Here is a 27,880-nt window from a genome sequence, read left to right on the forward strand (position 1 = left end):
CTCAGCCGCTATACTGCCCAAACAGACTACATGGGCAGGGTAATTTCTGATCACGATGCCCACGTTCTCCGACTCAACTGGCGGCCCCCGCGCCCCCCAGTCCCTGCTTGGCGCTTGCCACAGGAATGTCTATCAGACCAAGTCTTCAGACACGAGCAGGAACGTAGTATCCAAGACTATTTCACACACAACGCTGGGGCAGCGTCCTCCACTTTAGTAGAATGGGACACATTTAAAGTAGTGGCCTGAGGAGAGTGTATGAAACAAATAGCTGGAGTTAAGCGCTTGCTAGAACAGGCGCTCACCAAGGCGGAGCAGCACCTCGCCGCCCTCACTAAACGGGATACCGCATCCGAGGGAGAGACGCAACGCATAGCCAAAGCAAAAACAGCTCATCAGGCCGCCTCCGCGGATCTCCGTCGGTACAATTTTAGATCGTACGCTACACGGATGCACAAAGAGAGGGACAAAACTGGCACTCTTGGCGTGGCTGGCCAGGCAGGACACGGATGTCAAGCCCATCACCGAGATACTAGACTCCCGGGGGGTATTGGTGCGCTCCCAGGCTGAGATTCTGGAGGCTTTTTACGACTACTATGCGGAGATATATATAATGACCCCGCCTCTACCCCACAAGCCATAGTGGATCAATTCCTCGATCCCCTGACTATATCAAAAATCTCAAGTACAGATAAGGAGGCTCTAGAAATGACGATAACAGCGGCAGATATGACCAGTGCCTTACATGCCCTGGCCCGCAATAAAGCACCGGGATTGGATGGGTTCCCGCTAGAATACTATGCGACATTTTCAGTGCACCTGGTCCTTCGCTTGGTGGTGATGCTTGTGACTGCACTCGAGAAGGGAGAGTTACCGAAATCTATGAGAGAGTCAGTACTCGTGACCTTTTTAAAAACGCATCGGGATCCGCAGCAAATGGCCCTTATCGCCCCATATCGCTGTTATCCGCTGACTGCAAACTCCTCGGGAACATTCTTGCAGATAGATACTTACAAATAATCCGTCCCCTGGTCCACCCGGATCAGTATGGATTTATCCCCGGCAGATGCACATCCCAGAACATACGCCGGGTGTTCCACAACCAAGATCAGGTGAAGGGGATTTACCCCCGGGCAGCCTGTCTCATCCTAGATCTTGAGAAGGCTTTTGATTCCCTCACATGGCAGTATCTGTTTGCGGTCCTGCAGCGTGCGGACATTGGTCCCACCCTGCTCGCATATACGCAACTTCTATACACTAAACTGACATCGCGGGTGCGCCTGGGCTGCTACATCTCGGCGGAGTTTGCGGTCCAGAGGGGCATGAGGCAGGGATGTCCACTGTCTCCCTTACTTTTTGCCCTGGCAGTCGAGCCCCTAGCCATACGACTTCGGCAGGAGGGAGCTCACTGGGGCATCCCTATAGCAGGCACAATGCACAGTGTCTCTCTGTATGCTGACGACCTGTTAATATATATACACGAGACATCACGGATGACTTGACTACCCTTTGGGAGACTTTGATGGAATTCACAGCGGCCTCTGGACTACGGGTGAATTGGGAAAAGTCCACGATATACCCGTTGCACCCGGGCCTACCCCCTCAGGAGGTTAGACTTGGTACTCAACGAGTGCCCTGGAGTGCGGATGCTCCTCGGTACCTTGGGATCCGTCTCTATCATTCCCAAACAGATATTTTCGAGGGTAACCATGGCAGGGCATTGGCGGGCGTTAGAGCTGCAGTCGGTTTTTGGAAGAGCCTTCCGCTGGCCCCAATTGGACGAGTGGCATTAGCCAAAATGATTATGGTCCCGCGTCTGTTATACTTTTTTACCAATCTGCCAGTGATTCCTCCTAGAACCTTTTTTCGGGACTTGGACTCCCTCCTCAGTGCGTTAATTTGGGGGATCCACTAGGCACAGAATAGCACTGAACAAACTGCAGTTGCCCACCACACAGGGCGGCCTGGGCGCTCCCTCATTCCAAGCCTACTTTTTAGCAGCGCAACTACAGTGGCTTTCTCACTGGACAGCGGACAGGTACACTGTGGAAACACATACCATAACGTGGCGGATATCTGTTCCAGAAATCAGTCGCCTGCTGCTCCCCGGCACTAAACCGAAGCGTACGTACCCACTTCAGGTGGCAGTGGCATGGAGGTGCATGCAACAAATTCACTGCATGTCCTCAGGGACACCATTGTATTCCCCTTTGCTCCCCTTGGTGGGATGGCCCAAACGGGAACACTATTACACAAACAGCGTGCTTCTCACGTGGACATCTTGCGGCATCACAGAGATGGAATCCCTTTTTGAGGACGGGCAGCTTATACCATTCCGCAATCTTGTGGATGACTATGACCTCCCCCCGGGGCAGTTCCTGCTCCACCTGCCAACTACTAGATAGTTACCGGCCATACCAAGACCTCGCAAGGGGGGGGAACCGCACACACATCCAGTGCTCCACGCGATTCTACACTTGGGTACGGGTCACCATCTCACTACATGGCTTTATAAGGCCATACGAGAACTGACCAATGAACCACTAGAGACCCTGCGGGCCACATGGGAAGCTGAAATTGGGCGTGTGCTTCACGAGAAGGAGAGGGCCTTGGAATAGCCCAAGAAAGTATCTAGAAACGCACACTTTAAAAACATTCAATATTACATACTTCATAGAGCTTATTTAACACCAGCACGCCTCCAACGATTCTACCCCGACACGCAGTTCCTTTGCCCCAGATGTCATGCGCAGGACGCAGACTTCCAACACATGTTTAGGAGTTGCCCCGTCATCCGAGGTTTTTGGCAGCACATTCACACTGCTCTGGGTGACCTTACAGGGATTACCTGCATGGACACATGGGAAGCCAGCGCCCTGGGGATCTTCCGCAAACGCAAGCAACACAAGGTGCGGACTCGCTTTCTAACCCTCGCGGTGCTATTGGCCAAACGCAGCATCGCCATGCACTGGCGTTCCCCAACCGGCCCCCCACTGGCAGCTTGGGTGGGAGCCACACACAAATGGGCGGCTGCGGCGGAGGAGACCTTGCGGGAGGAGGAGGTGAGAGGGGTCCGCAAGAACCCTATATCCATGGAATGGGCCATGTTATTATATCACTTCAAGCAGCTAGCCCCTGGCGAAGACCCCAAAGACGACACACCCACACTGCCAGCCCTACAAGCGCAGTCTTAAACCCTAACCGTCCAACCCCTTAACATGCTGAGGACATGATCATATACAAAGCAGCAATATAGTGCATACTATCGCAGCTGCCGGTCGAACCTAAGAGAAGGTCCAATCACGATTCACTGAGGCGCCACACTCACACGACAGTTCAAGCACTCGTTTGTGAGGTCCGGATGTGAACTTCCATGCCCCTCCCCTAGTTCATACCTGTGTTACACCCCAGTTCAAATGACATATTTATCGGAGCCTATAGGGTACACACATCGTCTTGTATTTGATCGTTTCTTTTCCTCGCTGCCTATCCATCAGTTTTGCGGATGATGTGTGATATCGCATACTGTACTATATGCCATAACTGCTCGAAAGATCTATATAATGTACAGTATAAAAAAATCTGAAAATGTCAATAAAAATATGTTACAAAAAAAAAATACGATTAATGCTGGAGATGTTTACCAATTTCTATCACGTAGAATACAGATGTGGAAGACAACTAATTTTCTGCCCCCTTAGATGCTTAGACTCATCTGTAATCCAGATCGCATTCGAACCAGAAAGAAACATTGCAAACTACTGGCTTTGCCAATGGTTTTTAGCAATGATGTGCAGCATGACTAAAGAGGAAACAATAACAAGCATTGGCATAGCCAATAGGTTTCACCTTTGGGGCCTTATAAGTGTTTAGCCAGAGCTATTGACTTTGCCAATGTCTTCAAGCTCTGCTGTAGAGAAGTGTGGCTGCTGTGCAGCATGCTGAGAAGTTATAATAAAAAAGTGTGAGAAGCATTTTTGTTACTATATATCTATCCAAGAAGGCATTATGTACAACTGAACGACCATATTAAAAAAAGTATTTACAATAAAAAATTCTCAGTTTTCTTTGTTCTTGCAGTGCTGGCAACTTGTTTCTGTCTATTCCAATGGTTGTTTGTTAAAGCTTTTTTTGAGGGGGCATAAACAATCGGAGGGTGAAGGTTGGGAACTAGTACCTGTATTATAACACTAGCATCGGCCAGACGCTAGGGGAGAATCAACAGATGCCAGATTCTGAGAGCAGGCTGAGGTGGTGCTGAGTTGGTAGTGGTGGTGGTGACTGGTGCGGAGACAATGCTGAGGTGATGCTGAATGATACTCCGGTCTTGCGGAGGGATGATGATGTGGTGGTGTACTAGTGCAAAGGCGACGCCGAGTGATGGTGTGGTGGCGCCGAGTGATGCAGTGGTGCCGCCGGGCGCCGAGTGTTGCCGCCAGGCGCAGAGTGTTGCAGTGGTGCCGCCGAGTGATGCGGAGGTAATGCTGAATGATACTCCGGTCTTGCTGAGTGATGATGTGGATGTGGTGTACTAGTACAAAGGCGATGCTGAGTGATACTGATGTGGTGCCAAGTGATGCTGTGGTGGTGCTGAGTGACATTGTTGTGGCATTGAGTGATGCTGTGGTGGCGCCGAGTGATGCGGTGGTGTCACACAAACTTCCTTCACGCTGACCTTTAGTCCCCATGTAATCATCTTGCAGAAGAGAGGAATGTCAGGAATGTCAGCAGGATGAGCACTTAAGTCACTGAGCCAACTTGCTATTTCTCCACTTCGCCACCATTACTACCTTCAGACAGATTTTATTAACTGCCCCATCATTATTTTAAGAGGTAGAGCAGAAGGGTACATTTACAAAAACAAATGCAGAAGGTTTAGATCTCAGATGACTCAACAAGTTTAAATATTATGCAGATTTGGTTAAACTGGTTTCAAAAGAAACTATAGGAGAACCTTTTAGGTTCAGCCTACTAGATAGTATAGCCACCTTGCTGCAAAAGCCATATTGTGGACTTTAAAATAACAAAAGGGATTGCAGCCCAGGCATTGCTTACCGTTGGTTGGCTTAACAGTCACTAATTTGACAGCTTCTTATTTAATGGCTTGAAATGTCCATCTTGCGTTTGTGTCTGCCGTGGAGCATCATCAATGTACTTGTGTTTTTCCACTGTTGACTTTTAGGGAACTTTTTTTTTGTTAAGCACTCCACGAGACTATGTGTTTTCCAGCTGTATTAGTGTGCTTCTCTTCCCCCTTCTCCATGTTGCTCTCTTGCCTGTGAGCTTCTCCAGTCACCTCTGTGATGCTCCTACCCTCGTATGCTTCTTCACCACCCAAGCTCCAAGTTGCTCTTCCTCTCATGTCAATTTGCTTTTCTCCCCGATCCAGTTGCTCTCTCGCCCGTTTGTTTTTAATGGTTTGACTATTATGGATATGCAATATTTTTATTAAGGGAGTAAACAGTTGTGAAAATTCCGGTTATTGACTAGCAGTTCGGAATTTACAGCTTTCCCTACATTTGTGGAGAAAAATGCACCAGAGCATAAATTTACGAAAAACTGGCAAATCCTGCTTTTCCAATATTTATGCCTCGATGAAGTATTTCACCACAAACTAGCAATATTTCATCATCAGTGCAATTTAGCACTCAGAGTGGATGCCTAGTTTTCTCTGGTTTCCGTGCAGCTGTGAACTGGATGGATGTTAATTTTTTTTGTTCCTTCAAACAACTAAAATGGGATGCAAAAGTCTCAAAAAAAATAGAGAAATTGGGAATTAGTTAGTAATCGTGGTAAATGTATCAATTACGAGGAAAAAAGCGGAGAGAAATGGTGCAAATTCGTTCACCACAGTTAAAAATTATATTTTCAACAATCACCAAACATACAAGGGCAAAATATTTTGTACAGTGACATACAAAACTGAACAGGGGGCACTGCATACCAGCATCCAGGTGCATATACTCTGCTGTAAAGGGATGAACTACTGCAATAGAGTATTAAGGCTTAAAAATAACAGACACGCATTTATAGAGACACTAGGAAAGCGGATGTGCGTGTAGCTATACTACAAAAGAAACAGCATATTAAAACCATGAAAGCAATGCGAGACCTTAGGAAAGGCAAGAAAGAAGCCTATCCCCGGGTTTACATAAGATACAATAATGAAAAACAGCAGACATCATACTGTCACCAGTTATCTTTGAATTTGAATTTAACAAAAGATATGCAAAAGTCGCACATCACATGGCTCAATGTTAAGAACCAAGTCATACCAGAAACATTCGATCTCAAGTCAAATTAAAGCCTGGGAGACAGTACAGCAAATGATTCAGACAGGGTGCCAGTAGTAAATAAGTTGGTTGGGCAGTATTGAATGGATAATATGATTATCCCGTTTCTGGCACAAAACACTCTTACTAACATGCCAGTATGGACTGTAGTCTTTTTCAGAAAATCTAAAAACATCCACAAGAAGTTTCTGGTTAAAGCATTGGCCGCGTGGCCTAGAAAGTGACACGGCCACGAAAGTGATCACGACGAAAGACAGATGGCGGCTGCGCGTGTGCACACTCGAGTGAACGCAAGCGCTAGGCCACCAAAAGCCTGTGGCAGCACTTTGAAAACCCATACACTAAATTTCTCACAGGGCAGAGCATGCGCTGGCTCAGCAAGACCTAAAAATAAAGGGTGCCAAGAAGCAGCCACTGTGGCTGTCAATTTGTAGGCATATGCACCATGCATGCGGAGGCTTTTTTTTTTTTTTTTTAAATGCACTGATCCAAGCTGAATCAAAAAAATGTTTTTCAAAAAAACAAAACGCAGGTGCTGTCAAAGTTTCATATTTGTAAAATGGGTGGGGGAAAGCTACAAGGAGAGCAGGGGTGGAAGCAACACGGGGGGGGATCAAAGGACGAAGTCAGAAGCTACATGGAGTGCGGTGGGAGAAGTACACAACACAAGCATGAGAGCAAGGTGGAGCATGGGGAAAAGAAGAACCCAGGTGAGAGAGAGCACAACGATGAACAGGGAGTAGCGAATGAGCGAGAAAACAATGCAGGGTGGAGTACAGTACACACTCAAGCGCAACATGGAGGGGCGTGTAGGGAGAAGTACAGAGACGAGAGCAACATGGAGGGCAGTGGAGAGCCGAAGAAAATACAAGTGGAAGACAGCTGGAAATCACGTGCAATCTCAAGAAGTGATTAACCAAAAAGAAGCGTCTGAAAAGTAAGCACTGAAAGAACACTAGTAGTGAAGCCAAACTCCAGGGGAAGGATAAACACAAGAAGTGGAAGGGAAGCTTACCCATCCAGTGTTCAAAGCAAATTTGACAGTGTTTGTAGGTTGCTTTATTAAAAGCATGCAAGTAATGTGATGAACACTACATTTTCTTGTTTACACTGTGCAGCAATTAAAATGTACAAGGCAATCAATTAGGACGTTTATGCAAATGTGAATCTGCCCAGCGAACACGCACCCTGGGATTCACAACAACCTACCATAGAGTTCCTCCTCAACATTTACCTATTTCCATAAAGGAGTCAGATAGATAGCTATAGATGAGGTGTAAATATTTCCTAATCTTAGATATGACTTGGCTTTCCTAGATAAAGTTTCAGCCGATAAGTCACTCGACAGCAAACAAATGCAAACGTACGCCCCAACTTACCAGGAGACAACAATCAAGTGATGAGATGAAAATGGTTATTAAGAAATGAAGTTCTTCTACAGAATTTACGAGCCATGCTGGGTGAAAAGACGGTGGTGGTTACAGTAGGGTAGGGAGGTTAGGGTGGTGGTTAGGATGGGGAGGGTGGTGGTAAGGAGGATGTGGGTGGTGGTAGTAGTAGTAAGGAAAATGGAGAAGGTAAGATAATTAGAGTGGTGATTATGGCGAAGGTAGTAGTGGTCAGGGTGGTGGTGGTTAGGGTGTAGTGGTGGAAGATAGTGTGGTGGTGGTTATCGTGGGGTGGTCAGGGTGGTGCGATGGCAGTAGGATGGTGCAACGATGGCAGGTCGGTGGTACACATACCAAGGACGAAAGGGCAAGAACAAAGAAGAAAACAAAAAAGTAACTCAAATCCTAGTGCAAGCAGCGGAACACTACTAATGAAAAAGAAGTAATCAGTATTTGGTCCATGCTCCACAGAAAGGAGAAAAGAACAGAAAGTGAAACTGACACATGATGACTAATCAGAAACCAGGAAATAAGTAGGACAATGAAGCCAACGAATGGTAAGCAACAGACAGGTTTCAAGGCCCTTTCAGTTAAAAACAAAATGTCTCTCAAGCAACATTCACCGTCTCAGGCAAGACCTAAAACGGGCCTCTTTTTGGAACACCTTGGTATAAATTTCAGATACTTTCTTAACAAGCATTGGCATAGCCAATAGGTTTCATTTGGTATTTTGTAGGTGGTTAGTTATCTGGTAGATATTCTTACGTGCAGTAATCAAGTGTAGCATGTCTAAAGATTTATACGATCTTGAAAGTGATATCTATTGCCTTTGGTGGGAGTCCAATTCTATTTTTGTCCTGAGGGGTCGAGTCTCTGACATCTTCTTACAGGAGAAGTGAGTGAAATACTGGCAGAAGAGGTAACTTTGAGCTGGGGTAGATAATCACAAGTGAGAGAACAGAGGAAGAGCTCTGAGGACAGGTGACTGAGAGCTTTTGGAGAGGTCTGAGGGAGAGATACGGGACTGCGAGTGACCGGTGAGGTGCAATGGTGTGGAGGGAGAGCAGCAGGGTGGTTGGTGGGTGCGTGAAATGCTGGAGAGTTGTGGGGGTGCTAGCACGACAATAGGGTTTTGGGGGGTGGGCCACCCGGGATTTACAGGCAGGTGGTAGGGTCCAGGGACGGGAGGGGAGGGGAGGGTATTGGCCAGCAGGGCAGTGGGCGGAGTGAGTTTATATAGTACGGTGACGGATAGTCCTGTCAATCCATGTAGATTACCAGTTATCAAGCACACCGGTTGGCAGGGATAGTGTATTATTTACCCGTCCGACCCTCCCTCAAGTTTTTAAGAGTTAGGTGGCCACCTTGTGTGAAGGGGTATGCGCTGCGAATGTCGATTATTTTACAACCAATTAAAGCTGTTTAAAGTAACCACAAGCATTTCATGCATAGCAAGCTGTATAAATCAGTGCCTATTGAAGCGTGCCACAAATAAAAGCTCCCGAGCTGCGGCGTGTGCCAGATCCTCGCTAATCATTTTCCTAAGTGTATCAAACCATGTCAATTGCATCCCCGTAATCTCGCAGATTTATAGTTACATACCTCAAAACGTTGTTTAAATTGTATCCTAATTACGCCGATCCCTGCAATTTCAGTAACGAGAAAAATGTGTTAATCGAACGTCATTAACATGCCGCGAGGATGATTTGTGCCCGTTACCTCTGCGGCGCGGAGCAGTGCAGGGCCAGCAGGGTTTAATTTCCGGAGTGGAGACTGCTGGTGTGCGCGCGCAGTTGAGAGCAGCATATGTTTCCAATTATCGCACCCGCATCTGGGCACAATAATTGGAAACATATGCGGATGCTGCGCGTAACCGCAAGCATTAGGACGTGGGTGGGAACATGGGGACAAAAAGTGCCTTTGGCCAATTACGTGCTGTCTTTGTTAAAAGATGCACGCAAAGGCCAATAGCACAAAAGAAAAAAGAAGAAAAAAAAAAAAAAAAAAAAAAAGCACACGCACGAGCATGTGCGACCGCGAGGTGAGATTTCTGAAAGCCCTTGCAAAAAGTCGAGCAGCGCATGCGCGCTGCGCTAGGCTCGACCTAAGAATCACTGGTTTCTAGTCTGTCTTTTTAAGAGGAAGTGTCTTTATTTCTAAATCAGTACAGCTTGCAACTGTGGTGTAAAGTACATTCTGATAAGAATTTCAAGTTTAAATCCTCTTCACACTTTCAGTACTGAGCAATAAATTAACTTTTTATTAAATATTAAAACCAGCTAATGAAATGTTTGACTGTGCACTGAAATCTTATTAGCAGAATTCATCAGAAGCCGTTCCAAGTTTACAATTCTGAAGTAAGAGTCACAGGGAAAGGACCAAAATACCAAAGACTGAAGGGGCTATAAAGTGAGAGTGAAGACAGGGTAGTAATTCCTCTGTGGGATAAAAGCAGAGGTAGATACTGGAGTCTGACGTGCGCTATAAATGAACAGCAGTCACCTTAGAAACTGGACATCAGTGAGCAATAGAGGTGCATGGTTAGTGTGCTTTAGCTGCAGGGCAAAGATCTGTAAAATGCTTCTCTTTTTTTCTGCTGATATACTCATGGAAAGAGAATCTGGAAAAAAAAGAAGCTTGAGCATATTTTATGTACCTTACTTTGAATCAATGCACTACATAAAAGACCAGTGTATAATGTCTTTGAGAAGCGTTATGAGAAAGATATTGAACTTCATGTTCCAGATGTTGGTCCCAGTGCTCTGGGACCAACATCCACACACCCAGTGCACTGCAAGGGATAGATACTGTTTTCCTGGATGCAAGCATCCTCGTACGCCTCTCCAGTACTGCTCAAAAGAGGAATCAAATAATAAAAAGTTTTGGCATAGCCAATAGGTCTAGCGTTGTCCGCCAGTCTTCTGAGACCGCCTGCTTTGTCACGTTTTAAAAAAATCTTTGAGAAGCTGCTGGTTGTTGGTCAATCCCACCTCCCAAAAAAATCAATCTACTAAAGGCAAACATGTTTTGGCCTCCAAAAAAACACATTACCATAGTACACCTTGGCACTGAAGGGAACTACTTTGTGGGTGTGTGGGCTCATTGTGAAAGATCAGCATGCTGTAACTCCAGACGTATGAAGTCTCTGGGTGCAAATGTCCAGATGTATCAAGTCTCTGGGTGCACATGTCCAGATGTATCAAGTCTCTGGGTGCAAATGCCCGATGTATCAAGTCTCTGGGTGCAAATGCCCGATGTATCAAGTCTCTGGGTGCAAATGCCCGATGTATCAAGTCTCTGGGTGCAAATGCCCGATGTATCAAGTCTCTGGGTGCAAATGCCAGATGTATCAAGTCTCTGGGTGCAAATGCCAGATGTATCAAGTCCCTGGGTGCAAATGAGTGATTGATTTGTACAAGCTCTAGAGTCATTGTATCTGTTATATTATTCTGGCCATCATTGCCTTTCCTTGCATATACTTCATTTGTATTCACCTTGTACATATTATCAAAAATCCAATTTGCGGTAAACTGGCGTGCTGCCAGAACGCTGATGGTGCTTGAAAAATGGCGCAAGCGCCAGTTATGTACAAAAAGAATTCCCCAACCTCCATGTGATTGAAGATTTAGCACTCGTTTTCATGGGGTTTCTCCTGTTTATTGCCTCGGTTACATCATATACTCGAACATTACAGGGACGTGTTTCAGCAGTCTCTCTGCCTTTCTCAACCTGTTTATGCGCCATTTTGGTGCTTCTTTTAAAGTTCACAAAGTAATAAAAATAGAGGATGCACTTCCTTCCACAGTGATATGGTATGCACTTGTATGCAGGGATATTAGTATATAAATACACAAACTTATCTGCAATTAAATTAAGGAAAATCACAACTGAGTAATGTCCTGCAAGTTCCCTTGCCTCAAGATTATTTACTAGCTGTGTTTAAACAGATATGTCCATCAGTTCGTTTTTTATCTTAAAAAGTCCCATCATGCATTTTCATGTTACCTGCAAAACCTGGACTGGATTTATTAAAGTCCTTGAACTGTGGAACAGCATCACAACAAAGTTTTAATTTAAAACCAAAACCAATAATTGCAAAGTACATGAAAAATTGTTATCAAAGAATAAAATAGTACTATATGAAGCAATGGCGATTGCAAAGAGGATGGGTGGCAACACCAAAATGGGCGAATGAAAAAGAGGAAAATGTGGCAGTGATGAGACTGTTGGGCCAAACGATAAGGGATCAAATCTGGTGGTCGGGTCAACTGGGATCTCTCACTGTTTTAGGTGTGAATTCCGGGGCACGTGACCACAAACAGCAAGTCATCTGTGGATGCATAGGCGTTTTGTAAATGCAATTAAAAAGTGCCAGAGGGAACAAAGGAGAATACACCATAAGAACAGGGAGAAGAAAATTCATGGTGGAAGCATGAACTGAGAGCTAACATGGTAACATGAGAAGTGTACAGCGCGAGGATACCCTTGAGGGTGGTAGTGTGCTTTACAAACACACAAAACATGTTAAAGTACGCAGGAAGATGCACTTAATTCATTGGAACATTCGGGAGAGGAAAGGACAGGATCGTTCAGGTTCATGAGGCAGAGAGGAAAGGACAGGATGGTTCAGGTTCATGAGGCCGATATAGACATTTTATGCCCCATAAGACCATTGGCTTCTAACTTAGTAATATTAAAGAAGAATAGTGTTGATAGAAAGTTACGGTGGCAAGATGGAGATACAGACGTTGGTGTCTTTCTATGTTGAGCACATATACAGACAGGGTTCAGTTTGTGATACTACAGAGAAGAAATGTATGAACTAAATTGACTAGAGGGTGGTGTTGCATGAAGGACAGCATGCAAGTGAGGATGAGGCAATCTGCTGAAGAATAAAATGGAAGTGAAAAGTGAGTGGGGATTTAAAAGAGAGAAGCGAGGCGCGCGAGAGAGAAGAGAGAGAGAAGCGAGGCGCGCGAGAGAGAGAAGCGAGGCGCGCGAGAGAGAGAAGCGAGGCGCGCGAGAGAGAGAAGCGAGGCGCGCGAGAGAGAGAAGCGAGGCGCGCGAGAGAGAGAAGCGAGGCGCGCGAGAGAGAGAAGCGAGGCGCGCGAGAGAGAGAAGCGAGGCGCGCGAGAGAGAGAGAAGCGAGGCGCGCGAGAGAGAGAGAAGCGAGGCGCGCGAGAGAGAGAGAAGCGAGGCGCGCGAGAGAGAGAGAAGCGAGGCGCGCGAGAGAGAGAGAAGCGAGGCACGCGAGAGAGAGAGAGAAGCGAGGCACGCGAGAGAGAGAGAGAAGCGAGGCACGCGAGAGAGAGAGAGAGACGCGAGGCGCGCGAGAGAGAGAGAGAAAGAAGCGAGGCGCGCGAGAGAGAGAGAAGCGAGGCGCGCGAGAGAGAGAGAAGCGAGGCGCGCGAAAGAGAGAGAAGCGAGGCGCGCGAGAGAAGCGAGGCGCGCGAGAGAGAGAGAAGCGAGGCGCGCGAGAGAGAGAGAAGCGAGGCGCGCGAGAGAGAGAGAAGCGAGGCGCGCGAGAGAGAGAAGCGAGGCGCGCGAGAGAGAGAGAAGCGAGGCGCGCGAGAGAGAGAGAAGCGAGGCGCGAGAGAGAGAGAGAAGCGAGGCGCGAGAGAGAGAGAGAGAAGCGAGGCGCGAGAGAGAGAGAGAGAAGCGAGGCGCGAGAGAGAGAGAGAGAAGCGAGGCGCGAGAGAGAGAGAGAAGCGAGGCGCGAGAGAGAGAGAGAAGGGAGGCGCGAGAGAGAGAGAGAAGCGAGGCGCGAGAGAGAGAGAGAGAAGCGAGGCGCGCGAGAGAGAGAGAAGCGAGGCGCGCGAGAGAGAGAGAAGCGAGGCGCGCGCGAGAGAGAGAGAAGCGAGGCGCGCGAGAGAGAGAGAGAAGCGAGGCGCGCGCGAGAGAGAGAGAAGCGAGGCGCGAGAGAGAGAGAGAGAGAAGCGAGGCGCGAGAGAGAGAGAGAAGCAAGGCGCGAGAGAGAGAGAGAGAAGCGAGGCGCGAGAGAGAGAGAAGCGAGGCGCGAGAGAGAGAGAAGCGAGGCGCGAGAGAGAGAGAAGCGAGGCGCGAGAGAGAGAGAAGCGAGGCGCGAGAGAGAGAGAAGCGAGGCGCGAGAGAGAGAGAAGCGAGGCGCGAGAGAGAGAGAAGCGAGGCGCGAGAGAGAGAGAAGCGAGGCGCGAGAGAGAGAGAAGCGAGGCGCGAGAGAGAGAAGAGAAGCGAGGCGCGAGAGAGAGAAGAGAGAGAAGCGAGGCGCGAGAGAGAGAAGAGAGAGAAGCGAGGCGCGAGAGAGAGAAGAGAGAGAGAAGCGAGGCGCGAGAGAGAGAAGAGAGAGAGAAGCGAGGCGCGAGAGAGAGAAGAGAGAGAGAAGCGAGGCGCGAGAGAGAAGCGCGAGGCGAGAGAAGCGAGGCGAGAGAGAAGCGCGAGGCGAGAGAGAAGCGCGGCGAGAGCGAAGCGCGAGGCGAGAGAGAAGCGCGGCGAGAGCGAAGAGAGCGAGAGAGAAGCGCGGCGAGAGCGAAGAGAGCGAGAGAGAAGCGCGGCGAGAGCGAAGAGAGCGAGAGAGAAGAGTGAGAGAGAAGAGCGCGAGAGAGAAGAGCGCGAGAGAGAAGAGCGCGAGAGAGAAGAGAGCGAGAAAGAAGAGAGCGAGAGAGCGAGAGAAAAACAATGAAGATGAGCGACTGTCACTTGAGAAACATGTATGTGTTTAAGCATTATAGGTAAAATGAACGGGTGATTGGCCCAAGTTTGACCAGGATGACAATGAAAGTTGATCTGGACCTGCTATGACAGTCTGTGTGTCCATATATTGGTGGTAGCCTGGGACCATTAAGGGATGTGACAAAATGGACCATCAAGTACATCACATACCTGAAAGCTTCTCCCATACTCACACACATGCATTGCCCCTCTCTATACCACCCTACTGCGCCACACTAACAGATAGCGCATCTACACCATTTTGGTCACATACCATGACAATAGACAGGTACATTTTCCCTATTACACATGGAAATGAGCACTGATACTGGCAACGTGGGCAGCAAGAGAGGTGTATTTATGCACTAGCCACTGTGCAATAATGTGCCTTCAGCCTCATCCTCCAACGCCCCCATGACCTTTTGACCTGGAGGAACAGGTGGAACTCCACAAACTGGCATGAATATTCCTGGGATGCTTTTTCCCTCTGATCTCCTACACTATTTTGGTTACATTTCTGTTACTTCCTTTATCCATAACCAGACTATGCCTCTATGATCTCTAGCACCCTCTATTCAAATTACTTGATCAGCGATACATATCATTTTCAAAAACTGTTGAACTACAGTTTGCCAAAATGCACACTAGTTCACTTGGAGCTCCATCTTACCAGGCAGTTTGTCTGTCAGTCTATAGCGCTAAAATGATTAGTCAATAGTGCTCAAATTTTGCCTTCTGGGAACACAGTTCTTCGATTTATACATAAACAACCCAGAACTAACATTTTCCCTTGAAGTAGCCGTGCATTCATGTAGTTTAAAAACACCAATAGTCACTTTCCTCACTATTATACACAGCACCCAAATTAAGTCTCCAGTCTCATGCAATCTATTCTGAGTTTATTATAGAGAAGTCCAAAAGAGTGGTCATGCAAGCCCTCGTTTACACAGTGTGTTTTTGTACAGTCATATTTATGTATAGCTTCCAAGGTTTGGTGTGAAGAGTCTTTGCATACTATTTTACTAATGCCTGAAGTAGTAAGCAGGTAAACATTTATAATGCAAAAGCAACAATCCACAATCAATTAAAACTAGGCCTAATGGTTTAAGAGTGTTTTATAAACATGTTTATATCTTTAAAAAGCCTTAATAGGACTAAATTGACTGAGTAAAGTAGAGAAAGAGTAGTAAGATGTTTCATCTAAACATAGAAGTCGCCTATTGAAGAGACACTGGTAAAAATGTCACTCATCCCTAGCTAGAATGTATTGTATGTTGCCAGACTTACCACGATACCGGCTAGGAAGCGCATATAGACGGAACATGGCTTCTTATGGAGGACAATGACGTTGGAGGCCTTCTTAATGGATGGAAAAGTGAAAGATGGTCAAATAAACATCAAAGTAAAGTCAGCGAGCTAAAACTATTAATGGGTCCTATAACCTTCATCAAGTATTGAAAAATGGTGCCATCATAAAAATACCAATCATGGCTCGAAAACGAGGAGGCCTTGTCTCACAGATTATGTTAAAATAAAGGGAAATGAACCAAATAAACATACAATGGAAAATGTTTGCAGACAATCGCCATCAACTATGTATTTAGACATTGCAGAAATGACTTGGACAGCTTTTACAATTAAATATTTTGTGGGTTTTGATTTCTCCATGGGTCCAAACAAGAGGACAGAACACACAGGGAAGGTGGCAGTTGGGTTCTTTAAAATGCCAAACAGATATATGGTGATGGTTTCCTTATAAGAACAATGCTTAAGACAACCGCACAAAATATATATTATATATAATCGTAGGTACTTGAAACAGTGAATACGAATGCATCGACCCTGTCTCGAGCACTTAAATATGCTGCAGGAACACTAATAGATTCTTCACCAAGTCAGGGTAATATTAAACTTGCCTACAACACGAGTTCATGGACAACATGAGACTCGCCTGCAACATCATTCACACTACAAAAGTTGTGGAAATGCAGCAATATCAACACAAAAATAATATGCATTAGCCAAGCCCAACTGAGCATTGAGTATCAAACGACAACATACATCACTCCTTGCCAAATCCTAGAACGAATCATCTACAAGGGTTCAGAATGGTACTAAAATGTGTCATCATATGAACTTAAAATTTTCAGTGCAGATGTTTGAATGTAAAAATTAACACTGGGCATAGTACAGCCGATTCCATATGCACCTGAAATTATAATTAACTATACAAACGGCCCAATAAACTGATAGTTGAGGAATTAATATACATCACAACTTGCCATGGGGTAACTATGCTTCCAACCCCTCGCTGTGAGGTATAAAGAACCAAACTGCAGGCACTGTGAAATGCAGTAAGCAATATAGAAAGAAACATGGAAATGGTTCATGTATTGCACAAATCCACATAGGCACCTGAGGTTATGAATACTGTAATGAAGAATATTACTTATAAACAAGAAAAGGGCTAGATATGTTAAACGTAAACAATCTCCAAAGTAAGGTAGACTTCAAGTGTTTAATCAAAGCTTTTAGCTATTGTCAGATTAGGAGACAGAGGCACAGTGGGAGCACGATTCACCCAAGATCACATACTTTGGTAATGTAGGAAACCCGAAATAGCAATGCTGCACTGCATGTTCCAAAGGCTATAGCTTTGCCCTCATAATACATTGCCAGGAATAAGCTGGAAAACTGGGCTCTGCTGAACACCCCCCCCCCCAACGTAATAGACGCTCCTGTTTTTTTTTTAAACTACTACTACTTTTTAGATTTCACAAAACTTTGTATTATTGGTTGTTTCCAAAACATACAATACAAATGAAAGGACGTGAGAATGTAACCAATAAGGACAACAAAAAAAAGACAAATACAGTGATTATTCAGATTGCGGCAGCAATACGACAATCTGGGCAATGCAGACTGGGTATGACAGATACACGTTTAGATTGACTTAGGATTGTTATAGCCATCTAGGTAGCCCCCTCAATCAGAGGTGTACAAAACATAATCAGCGTGCGGGAATACAAAGAATACAATATATCAGAATATGTAGAAATATAAATACCGGTATGCATCCATCGGACTATAATATGTTTGACAGTATTTCTCTATTAATGTAGTACAGCGAACAAGTGTGAGCATCCCATGTAAGGGACTATTTTGTTAAGACTCCATTGTGATTCATGGCGGTTTGTATAAATTAAAGAATAGATCAAGGCTAGCCCACATATGTCTAAGCGGGGGGGAGGTTTCCATGGCGAGTTCTGGAGAGCAATATTGTCAGCTCCCCTTAGGTTAGAGACCCAGTTCAACCAACATTTGAAGGATGCTTTTCGCGTGTCTTTCCAGTTGTTTATTATGATCTTAACTGCTGCTGTTAGGAGTAGGTCAAGCAGCGCCCAATCCTTATCATTCAGTGACTCTACTCTGAGGTAGCCAAATGTCAACGTAGATGGTTCCCTACTGAGGGAGCATGGAAAAAGTTTAGAGATGAAGTCAAAAACCTTGTCCCAAAAGGATGTCACACATTTGCATAGTAGTAGTAGATGGGCGAGGTCTCCTATTTCTTCATTACAATTCCAGCAGTTGGGGTCTTCACGAATCTTATGTGAATGTAATCGGGATGGTGTCCAGTAGGCCTTATGTAGTAGCCAGAACTTTGCCTGGGAAAGGGCTGGTGTAATCTTATTCCTCAAGACAGAGCTCCAGGTTTTGGACCAGTCAACCTCTGATATCGGGGAAGAGGAGTGCGATTCCCTGAAGGATATATAAACTACTACTAATTTTTACTAGAAACGTTTGGACTAAAGAATAAGTTCAAAAGTGCTTTTCAAAGAGCACTCAACTTGGCTAAAGGGAAAGGCTGAAATTACACACTATATGGTAACCAGCACAACAGCAGAATGGATTCAGTACGCTATGGACCTGCACAAATTTGTGTATCAACCATTGGCCCGGTGTGGACTAATGCTCTTTCTCCTTACACGTATGGCAACCAATGATATACAAGGTAGCAAGTTAAAAAACACCATCATGTGAGCGCTGTTTAATCATGAGCAAGCAGGAAGAAGGCAGATTGCCGAAACACGACCTTCCGACTAGATAATAAAGTTACTTTGAACGGACCCCGCGAGTGCAGCGTGTTTCTTCAGACACAAGAGCTTTCTTATTTCCATGGACCCACCTCCATGTTTGTCTCCACCCATTGCTAAGAGTGCAGCTGCGTCTGAAGGTGGACGGGAGCAAGTATTTCAATACAAGGCGCCTTGCACCGCCTACAAGGCATTCCTGGCAGCAGCGTCGACGCAGTCGACAGCCATCCAGTCTGTTGGAGACCGATCATTGGACCGACTCGTTGTATGCCATGGAGCCCTGAGGTTTGACGAGGGGTCCCAACAAGGTAACCAGTACAACAGCGGAATGGATTCAGTACGGAAGGAAAATATATGCAAATGGACCAATCGTGGACTTTGTGAAATGCCCATGTGGAGGCACAATATGAAAAACTGCATGTAGTCATCTAGACTGTGAATTGTACATTTATTTCACGAAGTACGCTATGGACCTGCACTAATTTGTGTATCAACAGAAGGGCTATGCCATTGGCCCGGTGTGGACTAATCCTCTTTCTCCTGTCACGTATGGCAACCAATGATATTCAAGTTAGCAAGATCAAAAACACAATCATGTGAGCGCTGTTTAATCACGAGTAAGGCTCCCTGTTTTCTGTTTTTACTGATTTTCACAGATAAAATACAAACAGAAAACTTTTATTTTCCTGTCTATTTTTAAACGTGGATAAAAACGAAAATTGCTTTTTTTTTAGTGATTCTAAATGCTGTCAATCATGACTGACAGACCAAAAGCTGTGCAGATTGACAGGCAAGAGCCTTAAACAGCAGTAGATTTGCATAACCTTGATTCTAAAAGTTACATATTTTCTTACAAGTGCACATTCTACCATCTGAGTGTGTGTATATATATATATCTATCTCACTGAAACCTGCCAGGCGGTCAGGCATGAGTGCACATTAACTGGTTTAATAAATGCAGAAATACACCCATTTAAGCTTCATTTTTTCACAAAATCTAAAATAGATATGGATAAATACAAGTAAAATTAGCAAAAAATAAATGTGGATAAACACACACAAATGAAAGATATATAAATACCATAAAACCGGGAGCCCTAATCACTAATCATGAGCAAGCAGGAAGAAGGCTGATTGCCGAAACGTGTCCTTGCGACTTGATAATAAAGTTACTTTGAACGGACCCCGCAAGTGCAGCGTGTTTCTTCAGACACAAGAGCATATATATATATATATTCACTGAAAAAACCATAGGTTTCAGGGGTGTTATAGTTAGCTGGACTTTTCACTTGTACAAAACCATTGAAATTCCCCCGTTATAGTTAGTTCAGCTAACTATAACTCGCGCGCCCGCAATGCACTGCTGATGACGTCACATATTACATCACTCATGACATGGTCAGTGACATCACTCATGACATCACTGATGACATCTCAAATGACATCACTGATGACATCACTGATGACATCATCCTTGTGATAGAGTGGCAGACCTCCTCTCACCCTAATATAACCTTTGATACACACATTCAAAAATAGAGACTAAAATTTTCAAAACAATGGACATACCAATACCAGTTACAACAACCTCTTCAGTAATTCTAAGATCCACATACACATCCACTCATTCACCAACAGTCCTATACAGTCACTCATACATGTACTCACTCATCATATGTACTCATACACCTATACATCCTGTTACACAATGCCACTCATCCATAGAGTTACTCACACACATAGTCACTCATGCTAATAAAGAATCAAACATCCATTTACTTGCATATACAGTTATACACACACCACCACACTTACTTCTACAGAAACTTACACATACTTAGTCTTTTAAACAATCACTTATAGAAACACATACTTATTCATACAGGAACTCTTTCAATCTCTCACTCTCACATATACTCACTTATATACAAGAATAGTCACATATACTAGTTTAAAACATATGTAGTTACTCATAAAGACACTATTGAGACAGTCATTCACTCACTAACACACCCATACACACACTCATCCACCCATACAGTCCTGCACACATGCTGTGTTCAACACATACAAACAGTGAGTCACTCATTCATGCACCTATGCACTACGTAATACCCCCCACCGAACCATGCAGACACTCAGACTGATACTCAAAAAACCAACTAATAACCTATATAGACACCCATGTAGCTACTCACCAACCCATGCAGCCACTTATACACAAAGTGAGAGACTGATACAGATATTTACATATTTAAACATTACTCACTAAGCCATGTATTCACTATGATACACTTAATCAGTCAGTTACACAATCAATTTTTCAAAAACAAATCATCCATTTAGACACTTATATACCCATTTATTATTCCATCGACCTTGAGATATACATATATAAAACATATTTAATTTTCAGAAAAACACACATTCACTGGATGATGTCATCAGTGATGTCATCAGTGATGTCATTTGAGATGTCATGAGTGATGTCACTGACCATGTCATGAGTGATGTAATATGTGACATCATCAGCAGTGCATTGCGGGCGCGCGAGTTATAGTTAGCTGAACTAACTATAACGGGGGAATTTCAATGGTTTTGTACAAGTGAAAAGTCCAGCTAACTATAACACCCCTGAAACCTATGGTTTTTTCAGTGAATTTCTGAGGTTTTTTAAATGCTAATTCCTAACTATAACGTGCCTGAAACCTATGGTTTTTTCTGTGAATTTCAAAGGTTTTTTAAATGCTAATTTCTAACTATGCCTACAGAGATAGGACATGTGAAGAAAGAAGAAAAAATGCACAGAAAGAAACAAAAGAAGTGCAGAAAGAAGCAACAGAAGTCCTCAAATACGAAGATAAGTGCAGGAAGAAGGATAACGTGCAGAAAGAACAAAAAGAAGAGCAGAAAGAAGCCTTGTTGCAAAATCATCCTGTACCCTCAACTTTTTCAGACGGATACTGGTGGTAACTGAGTCTGACTAACCAGTCCTAGAGCCAGTGCTATGTTAAAAGACACTTAGAATACAGTGAAAACACCTACATACACTAGGGAACATTATGCGTTGGGGTCCCCCTGTGATTAGCATGACCTCCTCTGTAAGCCCCTAGTATATAATAGGGCATGGGGATTAAAACTACCTCTTAAAACAGGCCACAGGGCGTTTTTGCACACGTTAACTCAGGCCCCGTCCCCTCCATTCACCACTGTGTAAACACGCCCTGTGTCCATTTTTAGTTGGGAGATTAAGTTCATTTGAATCCTGAGGGTCCCTAGGGTCCAACTAGCCCACTAGGTACCTCCAGTAAGTGCCAAAGAGCTGCGTTGCAGAGAGGTGTAAAAAGTGGCACGGCCTGGACCACCTCTCTGCAATGCAGCTCAGTGGCGCTTACTGGAAGCACTTGGTGGGCTAGTTAGCCCCCAGGGGCCCTCAGTATTGAAGGGAAATTATATCCCCAATTTAAAACGTGCCATAGTGCGTGTTTGCACACGTCACCTCAGGCCCCGTCCCCTCCCTTCACCACTGTGTAAACGCGCCCTGTGGCTGTTCTAAGTTGAGAGATTAAGTCCCCTTGAATCCTAAGGGTCCCTAGAGTCAAACTAGACCACTAGGTACCTCCAGTAAGGGCCACAGAGCTGCGTTGCAGAGAGGTGTAAAAAGGGGCTTGGCCTCAGAACACCTGGCTGCAGCGCAGCTCCCTGGCGCATACTGGAGATGCCTGTTGGGGGCGCGTTTGCAGAGTGCTGCACGGAGGGGGCATGGCCTCCGGCACGATGCCAGGCTTTTATTTATTTTAGTTTTTTAAGAAGGGGGGCTGTTTGGTTCCCCTTCTTATTCTAATTTATTGGCCCTGATGACCCCATCCCCCAGGGCCAGTCTCCTAATTATATTTTTTTGACCCCAATCCCCAGGGCCGGCCACTGTTTTTTATTATTTTTAAAAAATATATATTTATAGACACACCTAGGACATGCTGGACAAACCGTACGCACCTATCACCATGGCGATTTGCGTGATATTCATTAAAAGGCGACTATGCATGCAATGAATCCACGTGGAATGTATTTACACCACTAGTGAAGCTCTGACATGTCTGATGCCCTACCGTGCCTAATCCTGGTAGACACCCTTGTCGTTTATTTATACAAACATGGGTAGCTATTGACGGGCACATTTAATACACATGCACACCAAGCCATTCAAAGGGGATTCGACAAAAATTCGACCAAAACTATGCAAGAAACCCCCCTCACGGTTAATAAAACACACATCCACTGCCGGATGTGTAATACTTTTTATTTTACTCTCTGGAAAGGGGACGAACATCACTTGAGATTCACAGCGTGCTCCTGACAGAGCCCAATGCTGTGTTACACCCACCATTGCCTGCCGAGTGCCACACACCTCTGTGTTGTATTCCACTAGCTAGTGCATATGCTATGACACTCTCTAGCCCATGTGCACTGTAACACCACCCCGTGAATATGTCATGCCACACTTGTCTTCGCACGGGTTATATTGCCCCATCTAACGTGCCTTTCTCGATGCCTATGTTATAACGCACAGTGCTATGCCATACATATTACAATCTGGGATCTATATCTTTGTCACAGTGCATATGCAACGTTACACTCCCCAGCACATATTTTATATTACAACTTTAGAGACTAGTTAGGTTACACAACACTGCCCTGTGCATATTACACTCCAAGGCGCATATCGCATAGCACGCGCTAGTGCCTGTGCTATCTCGCGCTCTCCAATGAATCTGTCATTGCGCACAATGTATTGCATATTATATTTCACGCCCGGTTCATCTTATATCACACTTTTTGGTGCATAGTTTATACCATACACTATATCTAGTTTTCATTTTCAATCGTGCTCTCAGGACTATGTTCTATATAACACTGTGTTCACCTACCCTTTTCACGGGCATTACATTTTGCGATAGGGGGTGGAGGGTCAGGGGGTGTTTCTGCCAAGTGAGCCCGGAGCCACAGTCACAAACGTCCTCTTCTTCCTGAATAAAAGTGAGATTATGCTGCATACTTGTTCATATTTTAAGTAGTTCGCACAGACACAATGTTTTAAAAACAATAAAGTTCCTATTACCCGCCTTCTCTGAACAGTTAGCTTGCTGCCCCATCCCCTTCCTCCCTATCCTCTGTTGTGTGAATCCATGGACTAGCCTCCTCCCTCCTGCCATGCATGGTCTGATGTGCTGCCACTGCCCTCAATTTAGTATGATGTACCAGTCCACTCCTCCTGCCCTCCATTGCCCAATTCTATGCCCCATCATTGACCTCCTGCTTAAACTCTGTGCTTAGCTTGCTGCCCCTATTCTCCTTCCCCCTGCCCTCCGATGTCTTTGTGCATGCCCCTGCTCCATCCTTTTTGCCCACCATGTCCCATGGACCTGCCACTCCTATCTACTCTGAGTGTTCTGTTGAGCTGCCACTCCCCTCCCAGCTTCCTAGCATTGTCAGATGACTGTAACCTGTCCCTGCCACCTCCACCCTGCCTGTCCACATGCCATGCCCCTATCCTCTTCCTCCTGTCCTACATGGTCCATTGTACTGCCACACCCTTCTGCCCTCCCTGGTCTGTTGTGCTGCAACTGCTCCTCCTGCCTGCCCCGTGTGGTCTGTTGTGAGGTCCCTTCCCCTGAACTTTCTTGTCTGTGCACAGGTCCTGACCCTCCCTTCTATCCTCCATCGTCCTTTGTGCATGCCCCTCCACCCTCCTTCTTGCCCATCATAGCCATTGTGCTGCCACTAACCCTCCCACTTGCCATGCATGGTCTTCTGTGCTGCCATGGCCCCTCCCACCTTCCCTGTGTGGTCAGTCAGCTGCCCCTGACCCCCTCCCACCTTCCCTCCATGGTCTGTGTGTATGCCATCACAGTCTCACTGTTGCTCTTCATGGTGTGTCTTGCTTCTAGTTCCCATCCTGCCTGACCTCCATGGCTATCTTGCTGCTCCTGCCCTGCCCCCTTGCCCCCAGCCCTACTCCCTCCCTCCTGGCTTGTCTGTTCCATTGTAATGCCCCTGATCCGTCCCTCCTGCCCTTTATGGTCTGTTATGCTGCAGCTTTCTCTCCTGTCTGTCCATTATGGTCAGCTAGCTACCATTGCCTCTTGCCCCTCTGTTCTCTGTTGTCCATGTGCATGGTCCTGTCCCCTCCCTCTTGCTTTCTATGGATTGTTGTGCTGCACTCCCGTCCTGCATGCCCTGTGTGGTGTATTGTGCTGCTGCAAACCCTGATGCCTGCCCTGCAGGGTCAGTTTGGTGCACCTCTCCATGTCCCTCCTGTCCTCTGTTATCCAAGTCCATGTCCCTATCCCATTTCCTTCCATGATCCAATGTACCATACTTGCGAACATTTTGAACTTGGTAAGAGGGAGATTTTGAAAAAAACTGGGGTATTGATTTTCCCCTTTGAGTTGCATTGAAAAAGAGGATATTGTAGACAGGAGACAGATCAAATAAAGCCCATTTGAGCTTAAAAATATTGGACGTTTCCTGGCTGAATCGGGTCTGTTGGCATGTATGGTTGTACTACCATTGCCTCTTCCTTCTGCCCACAATGGTCTATTACATTGCCACAGCCTTGAAGGAGGGTAGATTTTGTATCACAGGGGGCCCCTGGCCCGTTCTGTCCACACCTGAAGTATGAGACCCTTGTCCTTGCCCTGCCAGCTGCATTTGTAGGCCGTATTAAATTGACCAGCGGGTCCTTTGTTGCTATATAATTATCCTGAGACATCCTTACCACTCAGCCAGCATAAAACCCCTGTGTAGGCCCTTCTGTTCAATATGTAGGCCTCTTTGTTAAATTGACCATAGCTCTGCAATTTTAGTGTATAGCAGTCTGAAGGCAGGTCTGCGAGGCCTTCTTATCCAAACTAGTAGCCCCCACCCTACCCGAGTGCTCTGTTCTCGGTATCAAAGTTCAACATCCCCCTGAAGCTGTCGACATACAGTAGGCTGCATCCTGGACTGGTACTTGCTTCCTGGGCAGGTTTCCCGCTTTTAAGGAAGAGGCAACCGCAGAGCGTCAAGTTAGGAGAACTGAGGAGATTTTATACATGAATATATTGAATTCCCGTACAATACCCATTATTTTCTGCTTGCTCTATGGAACTTACGATAAGCGATTGGCCTGAGAGACTGACCTTTTCACCCAGTCCATTGTCAGCATTAAGTGGGTAAATGACGAAATGTCTGGTAAAATCTGCAGACGAAGCTTTTGGGTAGCATACGTAGGTAGATGTAGCGTGCAAAGGAGCCCACAAAATGATATAAAAAGGGAGCACCCACAGATATCGACGGACTACCTCGCCGTCTGTATGTAGGTTAACAGGCAGTGCAGGTTTTCCCCAAGAGCTGGGAGCTCTTGTCTTCCTTTGCTTAAAATGTCTTGCTCTGCTTTGCTTGAAGTATCTTATTCTATTTTACCTATATGAAATGTCATGTTATGTTTAACCATTGTTCTCTTTACTTTTGCATTTAAAAGATTTTGTATTGTAATTGCAGGAATGCTTGCTCTAAGAGTAAACGTGAGTGTTCCTAGGTAACATTTTCCTTGGTGTAACTTGTTTCTCATGATGCATTTATAGATGTGTTTTCTCTCTCTCTCTGTCAGTACATTAATTGAGATACAGAGAATATTATGACAGCTGTATGATTATCTGGATTCTGTATTTTGTACTTTATGTCTCTATTCTGCGGTTTCTTTGAAGTTGCATCTTCTCATTAAACTGCCATTGTATTCTGCCTCCAATTCCATGTCTCATATGTCTGTTTTCTTCATTTTTGGAGCAAGCGTTCCTAGGCACCCCGGCTCAAATTAAGGTGCCCCTTTTGTCCCTGACTCACTCTCCTGCTCAGTTCTGTGGTGGCTCCCGGGGATCTGGGGACCGCCCCTAGCTTCCTTGACCCGTAATAGATCTTCCCTCCAACAGCCTCTCTTGCAAGTCCTGTATTGTTGGTTTGTTGCCCCTGCCCCCCTTTCCACTGCCCTCCATAGTCTGTTGTGCTTCCACGGCCCTTCCTGCCTGCTCAGTGTGGTTAAATTGTTGCCTTTGCACCCTCCTACCTGCCTTCAATTTTCAGAGTCCGTGCCCCTGGCCTCTGCCTCTCAACAGTATCCTAATGAACAACTAGATTGCTAACATTCTATATTTATTACAAAAGTGTGGAACGCCTGACATCATCTTGATGTAAACAAAACTGTAATACCTAGAGCATTTCCTTTAGAAATTACATATATGAGAGGGTCTTATTGGTATCAAAATTATGGTTAGTGCTCTAAAAGACTAAAATAAGGACATATTTTCTGAGTTTTCAAATAGCGACAAAGCACTTTTAAATTATTTGTTATCTTTATGTTTTTTTATCCAGTTGACCACTTGATTAAATGTTGCACTTATGGGAGAGGATGTGGTGTTACTTCCAGAACTGCAGACTTTGCAACTGGGGAACCAGGTTGAAGTTTCTGCTTCAGCTCGACATTCTGTGATTCTGGTCAAATCACTTAGTCTCCCCATGTCTACAACCAAAATGAATTTGTTCTTGTGTGATGTAACCAATGCTCATGTAAAGCACTCCAATACCTGACAAGTCTGCACTATATAACACTGCAAAAACACAAAATAATAAGTGTTTTGCACACTTCTGTCATTGGGCTATATTTGGGCTACATCTGGGTGATTTTGGGCTACATTTGGGCTCTTTTGTTTCCGGTGGCCATCTTGGGAGATTTATTTGTTATGAAGTTTCCTAATTTCCTCATGTACTGCAGTCTCCTCAGTAGGAAATGCTTTCAGTTTTTTACTTTGATTCCATCATGAAGGTATTCAGATATGTCACACATTTGCCATAAATTCTGAATGTTAGCACTCTAGTTGCTCATTAGATCACTGTAGTAAAACTACTGCACCATGGAAGTCTGCTCCTGGTATTAAATGTGCATGTTTCAGTCTGCATGTCAGAATTTTTTAATGAAATAGAAGAGGATTTGAGAAGTCACTCAAAATGTGCCCTCATTTTCTTTCTTCAGCATTAATCATAATTTCTATGGCAAAATGAACCTCCTCATTGTGTTCCTTTTTAAATTAAATGTTTTAAGTGTTACCAGTTTATTCCAATCAAGATGGCTTCAGGTGTGCCATACTTTTGTCATAATGAAGACAGTAAGCGCTCTAGTTGTTTTTAAGAACATTCTGGGACATTCTGTCATTGGGCTATACTTGGGCTACATCTGGGTGATATTTGGGCTACATTTGGGCTCTTTTGTCTCTGGTGGCCATCTTGGGAGACTTATTTGTTATGAAGTTTCCTAATTTCCTCATTTACTGCAGTCTCCTCAGTAGGAAATACTTTCAGTTTTTTACTTTGATTCCATCAAGAA

At 45.1% G+C, this 27,880-nt stretch overlaps 1 protein-coding gene across 5 annotated transcripts in view; it reads right to left on the reverse strand.

The window, feature by feature from the left end:
• Nucleotides 1–27,880, reverse strand: part of HAT1 (histone acetyltransferase 1) — a 241,655-nt gene that overhangs the window by 208,798 nt on the left and 4,977 nt on the right. For 2 of the 5 annotated variants that reach the window (XM_085645299.1, XM_085645298.1), the window contains exon 2: nucleotides 15,656–15,727. The exons of 2 other annotated variants lie outside the window; for them this stretch is intronic. In XM_085645299.1, coding sequence (XP_085501425.1) covers nucleotides 15,656–15,692 — 37 coding nt within the window. In that variant the 5' untranslated portion in view covers nucleotides 15,693–15,727. The remainder of the gene's footprint in view (nucleotides 1–15,655; nucleotides 15,728–27,880) is intronic. One more of the 5 variants, XM_085645297.1, reaches the window with a different exon arrangement.

The sequence above is a fragment of the Triturus cristatus genome, chromosome 3_1 (assembly GCF_964204655.1).
Source record: "Triturus cristatus chromosome 3_1, aTriCri1.1, whole genome shotgun sequence".
NCBI lineage: Eukaryota > Metazoa > Chordata > Amphibia > Caudata > Salamandridae > Triturus > Triturus cristatus.